Source organism: Pseudochaenichthys georgianus, chromosome 14 (genome assembly GCF_902827115.2).
Source record: "Pseudochaenichthys georgianus chromosome 14, fPseGeo1.2, whole genome shotgun sequence".
Lineage (NCBI taxonomy): Eukaryota > Metazoa > Chordata > Actinopteri > Perciformes > Channichthyidae > Pseudochaenichthys > Pseudochaenichthys georgianus.
In genome coordinates, this window is record NC_047516.1 from 29520327 (window position 1) to 29532679 (window position 12353).

General features: G+C 38.7%; 1 protein-coding gene across 3 annotated transcripts in view; it reads right to left on the reverse strand.

The window, feature by feature from the left end:
* Positions 1 to 1306: 1306 nt before the first annotated feature.
* Positions 1307 to 12353, reverse strand: part of LOC117458264 (microtubule-associated protein futsch-like) — a 29104-nt gene continuing 18057 nt past the window's right edge. For all 3 annotated transcript variants that reach the window (XM_034098626.2, XM_034098625.2, XM_034098624.2), the window contains 10 exons: positions 10880 to 11085; positions 10379 to 10557; positions 10222 to 10290; positions 9986 to 10134; positions 9432 to 9546; positions 6880 to 7067; positions 6609 to 6750; positions 5025 to 5151; positions 4771 to 4941; positions 1307 to 4182 (listed from right to left, as the gene is read on the reverse strand). In XM_034098626.2, the coding sequence (XP_033954517.1) occupies positions 4159 to 4182; positions 4771 to 4941; positions 5025 to 5151; positions 6609 to 6750; positions 6880 to 7067; positions 9432 to 9546; positions 9986 to 10134; positions 10222 to 10290; positions 10379 to 10557; positions 10880 to 11085 (1370 nt within the window). In that variant the 3' untranslated portion in view covers positions 1307 to 4158. The remainder of the gene's footprint in view (positions 4183 to 4770; positions 4942 to 5024; positions 5152 to 6608; positions 6751 to 6879; positions 7068 to 9431; positions 9547 to 9985; positions 10135 to 10221; positions 10291 to 10378; positions 10558 to 10879; positions 11086 to 12353) is intronic.

A 12353-nucleotide genomic window follows, 5' to 3' on the forward strand; every position in this document is an offset into this window, starting at 1 on the left:
ATTATAATCCAAAAATGTAGACATTATTCTGAAATGGGCATAAAGACGCATTTTTGTTTATGTACTTTAAGAATATTTCGATAACACTTTACTTTACGACTACTATTTGACTATTCCTACACTCAGGGGTTCGCTTATTTTATTAAATGGCTTTACTTTTACTCAGTAGCTCTTCCACCACTACCTCAGTCTAAAAATCAAAACAATCCGATATTTTAGTTTGATATTATTTAATTAATCTCTGTTACTTTTACATGACTACTTCTCAACCATTTGGAGCAGCTGCAGCTCTGTCAAGATGGTGTCAGGAAAGTGTCGGAGGGAAAATAAATGAGTTCTGTTCTCTCCTCTCTCTCAACATACCCTTTGAAGACAGCCTTGAGGAGCTGGTCCAGTGGAACCACCCAGTGGCCAGCTGCAGAGTGGGAGACAGCTGAAACATGAGCTGTTTGAACTGTGGGAGAGAGCATGAGCCTTTACAAAGTCTGCTCACTCTGACTCACGCAGCAGCCCACTGCTATACAAGTATATAGCCTACAATAGTTACATTAGAATAATACGGTTATATACAATGCTAAAAACACCCAATCCTGTATTGTATTGATTATTTCCATTGTGGTATTAACCCAAATGAGAGTGTGTTAGCATGTGAAAGTGGTAATACACTTGCATACGTATAACATTAAACGACTAAGAGCCTACAACTATGATATCAGCTAATAGCCAACATGCTGATGCTAATGAGGCGTATCGGTAGTTTTCTTTACTATACATACAACAATTTGATCCCATATTATGCAGAAATACAAATGTATTTTTGCAGAAATATGGTTATTTAACGATGGAACACATTCACAGTTACTATTTTGACTCGCATTGAAGATTTTGTATTGTAAATAAAGAGAAATAGTTTGGCATTTGAAGATAGGCTAGGGGGTCACAAAAGCCATTAGAAATCCTCCAATTGGAAACTCCAATATCTGTCTTTTGCTAATCAAGAGATCTTTCACAGAACCAGTCAAACGTTCATATGGTGCTGGTGCTGGAGGAAAGATCAGAGCACCAGCAAAGCCTTTAGGATTCTTAGGTCACCGTGCATAGCTGTGCTAAATCTCAGAAGATGTTTCAGGCCAGGCCAAAGGGATGAACTCACGGACCCGGCCATCCCTAAAGCCACGCTGCTAGCAGGGCTAAAAGCTAACATGGACCAGACAGTAACACCAGAAGCCTGTCTACCTCTCAGAACAGTGACAATGCCCGGTTCATTCTGCAATGTGGAAACCAAAGGGAAAGACTCATTTTTGAATAATTTATCAAAACATTTTATTTTCTTGAACAACAATACAATATGTCACAGAAAAATCACAGAGGGATTTAAGACAGGTCTGGCTCAGGTTTTCTTCTATGCGAGTTCTTTTTTTAAACAATAAGTGCAGCATAAATCAAACAGGAAAAAAGAGCATTATACCATCCTTCAAATAATACTAATGAGGACAAGACACAAAACAAAACCTCGACGTCATTAAAAGTCACATCCCTAAAAGTCTCTGCAAAAGGTGTCAAGAATTACAACTACTGCTAATGTGCATCAGAAAACCACTAATGCCTCACAAGATTATGAATTTCATACAATGGAAAAAAACATTAAAAAAGATCTTGAATGAATTTGATACAGTACAAATACATCTTTCCATTTTGTTAGCACTAAACTGTGTTGAAATGGATCTAAGCACCAGTTTTATCACCGATAAAGTTCATACTGTATATTGTTATATGCTGTTTAATGAGGGGGGCAAGGAGGGGTCTAGCACCATGAAAATTAAACAGCCCCCTGATTGCACTTCCCTTATCCACACAATACACCCATACTACAATTTTAAAATACCTTGTAGCCCCTTATCAAGTGAAGTGCCCTTTGATATGCAATAAATATATAAGAAAACAACCATGTACAGTATAAATAACGTCACCATTTACAATTTTCTCTGTAATCGCAAAAACTGAAACTGACAACAAAAAGAGGTATAAAATTGGGATGAAATTCCCATTGCAGTAATTTAACTGGAGTGAAAAAGGATATTTTAGGTTGTTTTACAATACAGCAACAACATACCACAAAGTCTGATGTGGAGAGATTCGACCACAAACAATTTCAATATTTGATTGAGAACAAAACTACATACATAAGTCATATCGAGAACCTGCAAACAGATACATTATATACAGTAGATGGTGTGCACAGACTAATGAGGGAAGGGCGAAAATGTGAAAGTCGTCCTACGTTCATACTAGAACTGGAAAAGATAGGCCTTGGCAGTAAAGGTAATAATTACATTTGATGTATGAAGCTAAAGATAATTATGTGATGAACAAATAGTTCTGATGACACATTACCGATGTCTGATATACATTGTTGTTTCTCCTGTGTTTATTGTACAAACTTGAATTTCAAGAATGTCAAAGTTTTTTAAAATCTGCCAAACAGGTATTTGTTGTTGTAATACTCATTTTGGCCACAAGAGGCTGAACTGCACCACTATCCCATGCACTAAATACGGCTTAAACATTTTGGTCTTTCTTCAAAGAAATTTATACAATATATAATTTACATATATTGTTAAAAATATATATAGTCTGTTTTAGAGTGCATGGAGATATTTAAACGCATGTGGCATGACACATGAATGCTTTTAGTCCGTTTAAGAACATGGTGTATTGGTGCACTTCTGCCTCTTGTGGCCAACATTTGTATTATAAAAATAATACTTTCAGGGCTTCTGCAGTTTAGCCGAGCCTCAACAAAATGACGCCCTTTATTTTGAAGTACTGTTTGAAGTTGAGGGAAAAAAACGACTGAGCCTTTCTTGTCATGTTTCAATTCATGTGCTCTATAACATGTCAAACTGGAAATACAGTATATTAAGCTGGCAGTGCACTGAGCAGGACGGACGTTTGGGGCAAAATGAAAACAACGAGGTGTCATTCAGTCCGCTCGTCTTTTTGGCTTCATTGCCTTTTTCATTGTAACAAAAATGATTGTGTGTCTCTTTGGACAAATGACTTCCCCAGACGGAAACTGGCACTTCATCGAGTTCATTAACATCAATGCTGACCCTCCCTTTCCGCTCTGTACCCAGTCTATGCACACCACTGTGTATCCAATCAATTCATTCAGAATCTACAATTATTTGTTTTTTCTGTCTAGAAATGAGAACAAAGCAACAAAAGAGGTATAAAACTGGGATAGTTTTCCCATTCCAAAAATAAAAACAACACTGTTTTCCGGGTGTATCGTAGAAAACCACCCAACTAGAGGGATACAAAACAAAAAGCTATTTTATCATGTACAAACTTGATTTCCAACTACAGTAAAACCGTTTTAGTCGTCTTTTAACCCGTATTTAAGAGAAACCAATACAAGTTCTTTTTTTTTTATACCAACAGTAAATAAATCCTTATTTGTGTGTTTAAACCTCTAATTAACTCTAAATACAGTTTCAAGGCCAATGTGGTGTACTTATAGGCTGGTAAAACTTGTTTAAGTATAACGGGAATAAATTAGATTGGAGTAGCACCTCAAAGAGTATACAGACAGGAATTAGAAATGTCGGAGTTTACCTGAATAGCAAACAAAAACAGGAACCAAAACGATGTGACAATCAGCTACTTCTCCTGCGAAGCGATTCCCCTGCTGGTACCACAGAATCACAGCAAATTCATGGACACATAGAATAACTAGAGTGGTGTAAAAAAAGTTCTACTGAATTTGCATAAAAGTACCTGAATTTATACAAAGAACCGGCTACTAGATGCTTTTGAATCACAGCAGTGTCCGTTATAAACATATAACCTGATTTTCAATGCTAGCAGTGCTCACATATTGTTTTGTTTTTAACATATCTGAAATGCTTTTCACGGGAAGTACCAGTCTAGTCATTCTATTTCAAAACACACGTCCAATCAGCAGCTGGTATGGGGAAGACAGTGAGCTATAGTTGGATTGGCTGAGTATCCATACCGTAGTGTATGATGTAAACAATACTGAGTAAACGTGATTGGCTGATTCAGAGTGTTTGAAGGAATAGATTGCCTTGAAGACAATATTTGTGCTGCCATTAGAGTTTTGGTTTATGGCTGAAAGACGCCAGGGAGGAGTCCTCACTTGGAAACAGGTGATGGAGCCTGAAGGGGGAGAACAAAGGGGGGGAGACAGAGCTCAGCTGGCAACTAGAAAAGCTGTGTGTGTGTGTGTGTGTGTTCCAGTTATGAGAGAGCACTTATTACATAGAAAACTATTATTTCTGGCCCCTACAAATATCTTATATCCAAAAACATACCGTGAGGTATTCTCTGATGTTTGTATAAAAGAAAATCTGCAGTGAATTGTCAACATTTTGTACCTTGTGAAAGCCACCAGTATTAAAAAAGGTATAAAATGTAACGTTTTCCTTTTTTATAATATTTAAAATGACTACAGGTATGTGTTATTATTTGTTGAGTTATGTCCTCACATTATCACATGTATTAACAATTATAGAGAAATCCTTTACTTTAGTGAAGATAACCTTCCATTTCATTTAGTCCCCTGTCACAGCGACGTATCCCTTTATAAACCCAGTTCAGATCTCTACAGAGTTCTTAAGGGATGCATTGAAACTAGACATTTCATATGTATGAAGCAATACTGCATGAAGCCCTTTTTGTACCTCGTCTAACCTTAAAGCCTTTCTGAAAAAAGCATTACGGTCATTGATGGATAATGAGACCTACCAGTGTGAAGGCGTCATAGATTTTCGTCAGCTCCTCTATTCGATACTGCTCCAGCACCACAACCCCCCCCAGCGACGGGCTCTTGGCTCGGGCACAGTCCTCACAGTGCACCACATAGCTCTTCTTAGTGCTGTTCTCACTGGTCACCAGCAGCAGGTCGTACACCTCCAGCTACACACACACACACACACACACACGGTTAATTCTATGAAAACAGATGCTAAACGTCCTGCATGGCCTGACGGGAGACTCACGTCACAGTCGTTGCAGTAGTAGGCGGGCTCGTCCTTCACTCGGCTCTGGTAACTGATCTTCTTCCCTGCAGCCAGCAGCTGTTCTCTCAACATCTGGATGTGCTTGATGGACTGCATCAGGCAGTGTCTGAGGGAGGTGGAGGAGCGGATAGTGGGGAATGTAAACACACGCAGGCTCTCGGATTTCATGGTATGCAGATATGGAATGCCAAAGTAGATGTTATCAAGAGCTCAGTAATCTGAGAATGTTTTAAAAAGAAATTGTCATGACATTTAATTTATTATCTCAAATTATTTCTTATATATTTATATATATGTCACCCGCTCCATCGAAATCAGTCGCATTGACCCGAAGACACATTTTGAGTTGTATACACTGTGGGAAAGAGGAGATTCCTAGCTTTCTAATGATATCAGGATTGTTGTTGTACTTCAAATATTAATATATATGTCACATTATATACTGACTGTCACCGCGTCATCATTTTGAGGAAAAGGCCTTCAGAGTGTCCTCTTCTCTGGAATCCATCGATCTGATTGGTTAACACCGGAGCAAATGATCAAAGTAGTACGGAGGGAAGATATTTTCGTTTGGATTACTGGTCTGGGGGAAGCTCGCGAGTGTATGTGTGTATACGTGTGTGTGTGTGTATTTTTGTGTATTGTGTTCGTTTCCCGGGGAAAACACTCACGAGAAACACCGGCTGTTGTTATGCCTGCAGTGACGTTAAGTTACTCCGTTCTCCGCTTGTAATTATGCCAAAGCTTCAAAGTTGTATTTATCATCTGAATTTGCCGAAACAAGTTTAATATTCTGAAAGCCAAGACTTTGTTTATTTGAAATCAGATGAAAACAAATTGTAACGGACCCTGCCGTGTTATCTACGTATTACTATACGCCTTACATTCATAATTTCAGCCGGAGGGGGGGGGGGGGGGGGGGGGGGGGGGGAGCGGCGCTGCGGAACAGCAGAGTGGCGAGTGAGAGGTGTCATCTTCCCTTTACAAGCTACAAAAATGTATTTATCGTGTGATTTTGGAAATAAAAGTTTCATATTCTGAAAGCCAAGACTTTATTTAAAATCAAACAAAACACCCGAACCCCGAAAATATATTTTTTTACGCAAATCCACGTTTATTGAAATGAGCCGTTGCGACTTGCGACTGATCTCTATAGAGCGGGTCACATATTTTTCATCGTATTGTATGTCATGTATTTATTTAGATTGTTTTCTATCTCATTTGGTGTGCCCCTTATTGCCACCATGTTATCCTAAAATACATTTGTGTGAAACTGTCTCACAATTAGCATATCACTCCTTGATTTATGTCACAATTGAAATCATAATGTTTGCAACAGTACATACTTTGTAAGAACGGCTGCAGTACATAATAAAAGATACAAAAAAAACAGCCCAAGTCGTTTTTGCTAAATTTGATATTGTATGTGTGAGAATAGAACAGATGAAGGGCAGACAACTAGATAATATGTACGTACCATGGGACAGCCTTGGGCAGAGGATTATTTTTTAACATATAATAAATAATATTTACAAATAAAACAATAAAAAAGAGAAATCTTACTTGACCATCTTGAAGGTGTCCTGGTCAGAGATCTTGATAGTGCGAGCCACATTCCAGGACACGTGGATCATGGGAACGATGGACTTCACTTTCTTCACCTCGTTCCACTCGTAGCGCTCCAGGGCCAGCTGGTATTGGTAGGCTGGGAGAGAAAACAGGGGTGAGCGTATTAAACAGTATATTTAGGTTGTAGTCTGACATTAAGAACAACACCTGTCAACTTTTAAGCTTCTGTTTTTCCATAGTGTTTTGGGTTCTCATGGTAACGTACAGTTGAGTGGTCCGACATTCCAGGCGATGTTGTTGCACCAGCCCACTGCCTGGACCCAGTGCACCGTCCCTGCATTAATCCACACCAGGTCCCCCGGCCTCTGGATGAAGCGGTACACAGGGATGTTGGCGCTGTAGAGGTCTTCCAGGACCGGCCACCAGGACCCTGTAAGGTAGTCTACTTTATGCCTGAGGGGGAAAAAAACAATGCATACTTAGACTTCGCAATACAGAAAGAAATAGTACAAGGCAAGGCAAGGCAAGTTTATTTATATAGCACCTTTCAGCACCAGGCAATTCAAGGTGCTTTACAAAAATGAAAGACATTCAGATAAAGGCATTTAAAAACAGTAAAAGATAATAAAAGAAACATTAAAAGAAAAACAAAAAATGAAAGACATTAAGAAAAAATACATGGATAAAAGTTACAGTGCAGTTTAAGATATGAAGAGTTCAATTAAAAGCAGCCACAAAAAGAAAAGTCTTCAGCCTGGATTTAAAAGTAGTCAGAGTTGTAGCGGACCTGCAGGTTTCTGGGAGTTTGTTCCAGATATTTGGAGCATAATAACTGAACGCTGCTTCTCCATGTTTAGTTCTGACTCTGGGGACAGAAAGCTGACCAGTCCCTGAAGACCTGAGAGATCTGGATGGTTCATAATTTAGCAGGAGGTCAGAAATGTAATTTGGGCCTAAACCATTCAGTGCTTTATAAACCAGCAGCAGTATTTTGAAATCTATTCTTTGACACACAGGAAGCCAGTGTAAAGACTTCAGAACAGGAGTGATGTGGTCCACTTTCTTAGTGTTAGTGAGGACTTGAGCAGCAGCATTCTGAATCAGCTGCAGCTTCCTAATAGATTTTTTAGTGAGAACTGTGAAGACACCATTGCAGTAGTCCAGTCTACTGAAGATAAAGGCATGGACAAGTTTTTCCAAATCCTGCTGTGACATTAGTCTTTTAATCCTAGATATATTCTTTAGGTGATAGTAGGCTGATTTAGTAACTGTTTTAATGTGACTGTTGGAACTCAGGTCAGAGTCCATGACGACACCTAGATTTCTGGCTTTATCTGTTGGTTTGAACATTGCACACTGAAGCTCAGCGCTAACTTTTATACATTCTGACTTTGCTCTAAAAACCATTACCTCAGTTTTATCTTTGTTTAATTGGAGAAAGTTCTGACACATCCAGTCATTGATTTGTTCAATGCACTTACTCACTGTTTGAATTGGAGAATAGTCTCCTGGTGAAATGGTTATGTGTGTCATCCGCATAGCTATGGTAACTTATTTTGTTGTTCTTCATTATCTGAGCCAGTGGTAGCATGTAGATGTTAAAGAGAAGAGGCCCCAAGATGGAGCCTTGAGGAACCCCACATATCATATTTGTCAAGTCAGATGTGTATTTAGTTGTTTCTGTCCTTTAAGTAGGATTCAAACCAATTTAGAACTGTTTCCGAAAGTCCCACCCAGTTATCCAGTCGGTCTAGTAATATGCTCTGGTCAACAGTGTCAAACGCAGCACTGAGATCTAATAATACTAACACTGAAGTTCTGCCACTGTCTGTATTTAAGTGGATGTCATTAAAGACCTTTACAAGAGCAGTCTCAGTGCTGTGGTTTGGACGAAAGCCTGACTGGAACACATCGAAACAGTTATTTAAATGCAAGAAATTACTCAACTGTTGAAAAACCACTTTTTCAATGATTTTACCTAGAAATGGGAGGTTTGATATGGGCCTGTAATTGTTCATTACTGAAGCATCTAGATTATTCTTTTTTAAGAGCGGTTTAATGACTGCAGTTTTCAGGGCCTGTGGAAAAATATCTGAGTGAAGAGATTTGTTTACTATATGAAGTAGATCTGAGGCCATGCAAGGCAAAACATCTTTGAAAAATCCTGTTGGAATAATATCAAGGCAGCAGGAGGAGGATTTCAGAAGTTGTATAATGTCCTCTAGGTTTTTATCATTAATCTGATGGAATTGGGTCATGGTGCTTGAATTGTTATTAGGTGGACACAGAGACAACACATTTGCTGTTCCCGATGCAGAGGCACTGACTGCTTGTCTGATTTTCTGAATTTTGTCAGTGAAGAAGGAGGCAAAATCATTGCACGCCCTGGTGGATAGAAATTCAGAGGCTACTGACACTGGGGGGTTAGTTAGTCTGTCGACGGTAGCAAACAAGGCACGTGCGTTGTTTTTGTTTTTGGTAATGATGTCAGAGAAGAGCGATTGTCGTGCGTTTTTCAATTCCAAATTATAAAGTACAATAAGACTCTGTTCCTTTGCACAAAATGCACATTCAATCAAAGGCTCAACTCTCTGGAAATCCCTACCTGACTACACAGCAGATGTTTATGTGCTATCTATGCCCATCAAAGAACTGATGTTGAAATGAGCTTTAACTATGGACAACTCTTCTGCAACTGTCGTTGTTTTTATCTATACTTGTCCCTTTCAATTCAACATAAAAATGAAATATATGTTTAAGCAGGCACAGACACAGTAGCTAATGCTACATGTGTTGTTAAACAGCCTTTTCACTTACTTCTCACAGAATTTGTTGATAGCGTCCCAGTAGTGCTCATGGACGGCGAACCACTCACAGTCACCAGGACCGATGTTGATGTTGACTGAGCAGAAGTTGTTGTTCTCTTGATGACCTGAGAAGAAGCACAAACCAGTCACTTAATCCACTTAAAAACTTCGTTCTGTGAAGCCCGTTAATATAATGCATTATAAAAATACTTATGGCACGGTATCTTCATAGTTATAGGCACTTATTAGTTATAATTGCAATGCTTTATAACACAATAATAAGACATTTAAAAGCATTTTATATTGCCTTTTTAGGTCATAGTCATTCACAATTGCTGGTCAATCTGATATTCCAGATGTTTTCATATTTTTTTCAGTTTACTTTCAGCAAACAATGACCACTTTTAGTGACTTAAAGTAAGCTGTATGTATTATATCTGCCAATATCTCAACATAGTTATAGGATAATGAATATAAAAAAGATAAATGATAACTAAGTGAATGTTATGTACTATTCCTTCATTCGTAAATACAGCGGTTTACTTGTCAGTCACACACACTGACCTGGAGTGCGGCTGCCTGGCACCTTCATGTAGAGCTGGACGGTGTTCATGCCCAGGATGGTGCTGCCGACGTGACTGAGCATGTTGTTGCTGGATTCCACCCGCATGAAAGCAGGCAGCTTCAGCAGCTCCTGCAGCTGGGGTTTCCACCTATAAAAAACATGAAAACTACCGTCAACGACAAGCTGCCTCATCGAGCTCAGTTTAAGCAGGCATTGTTTTACAACACAATCTCACCTTTTAGGGTCAGAGAGATCAATATTGGTCCCAAATTTTATTATCTTTCCGGCTGATTTCTGCTCAGAGCTGGGGGAAAAAACAAAGTCGTGGTTGAGTTTTGTTAACGGTAATATATTGAATTATTTGCACAGACAGCAGGGAGTTTTGCTCCAACCTGGGTGTGCTGTTGGCATGTTCCTCTGGGCTGGAGATGGAAGCAGAGTTGGCTTTAGTTGTAGTGGAGGCAGGACTGACTTTAACCGTGGCAAATGTCAGAGCTGCTTTTGTGGCGGCGGATGTTTCTGAAGACTCGGACTGCTCTCCGTCATCTTCATTCTCGCTCTCATTCTCATCCTATAACACATCTACATGAGCTTAGCTGACATGTTGGCCAACAGCTAAAATAGATGATACTTTACTAGCTTAGTCATTAACAAAAGATGATGTGTACTTCCTTTACTTTCTATGCCCATTGCTTAAAATCAGCAGGATTATGGATATAACGTTTTAATAATGAAAAGATACACAGGTGATTAAAACATCCCCACTATGCCTTTAAGAACAAATATATTGCTGAAAGTCAATTAATAATGCATGTTATAATATATTCACTAAACATTGCACATTAATCTCCATGTATGTGTGCACATGTGTTGCCATGAGGGGAAATGTCTACCTGTAGGCTTTCCTGGAAGCTGGAGGCCTGGTATTGGGCGTATTTGGCGATGGTGGTGTGTGAGCGGCTGCTCTCACAGGGCCACGTCTGCGCCGATCCATTGTGATCCCAGTTCTCATCGGCAGGCTGCTGAACCTGGGTCCTCACCTCCACTGCATGCTCCGCATTGGCCTCCACCAGGGATTTGGTGGAGAACAGACCCAGGTCTTGCATAAGGAAAAGAGAAATACATCATTATCATGGGATGTTTAAACACAAATTATTATTTTTTTATCCCATTTATGTTCATTTACATATTTTCAGACTCTCAGCTTAACATGTTTTACACAACATAGTCTGACTTTAGAGAAAAGTGTGTTGAATAAGAAACAAGATATCTAAGTCTATCTACACTTGATGGTTGTAAAACACACACATTGAAATATGCAAAAACATTCAAAATAAAATTCCTATATCAATATCACATAAAAGCCTAGCAGTGAGCGTCATGGTTGAGCATTCACAGTCCATTCAAATATGGATCATAAAGACTCAATATAAAATGTGAGGATTCAGTGCTGTATTTGCACATTGTTTTACCACTCCTGTGAAAGATGCAGCGTCCTTACAGTGTGGAGAAAGGGCTGGCTCAGAAGGCCTTTTATAGAAATTATTCAAAGTGTAATGTTTAAAATGTCTACTACATCTGAAATAAACCATGGTTCATAAAAGGTCAATTTATATCTAAATAATCAATGTCTCCTTCTCCTGTTCTACTATGGATAATATATAAACATTTGAAAAATGTTGTTTGAAAATAGCACAATAACTTTCCACCTCCTAGTGGATGCATGCAGTACTGCATGTTATAAATCGTGATGTTGAATTAAAATGCAATAATACAAATATGTGTTTCTTTTCACATACTTGCCTGTCTAATCAAGGACAATATACAAATACAAGCGAAAACATCATTTGACATTTCATTTTTTCATTACGTGTCATTACTTTCTGAGCAAAAAGTACCCTTAATCAGTCTTTTTTAGTTTGGCTTCACTACTTAACACATTTGTGTAATGCCATTGTAAGATACATGTTTGTAGTGTTTCCACAGATATACCCGACTTTAGCTGAGACATTTTATTTATCAATTGAGTTTAATTCATCTAGCTAACCTTGCAAAGCCAGCTAGCATGCTATTGCTTATAATCACACGTGCAGGCGCTGTAAAAATGTTTTGGGTAAAACTGGATGTGGCATACCAAACTATGCATACGGAACAAGACACTATACTGTAAGATCCCTAATACACATGTAGAAAACAATATTGCTATAGTTGAATTACATTTCCCTTTCTCTTTTATACAAAACAATGAACAATAGATTTGTTTTAATGTGTTAGAAATCTCCCAAAACTAGTTTATGGGGGATGCTGCTGAGCTTCAAGAATAACTAGAGTATGATAAAGTAGCTGAGAGGAGTGTGGTTTATAAAC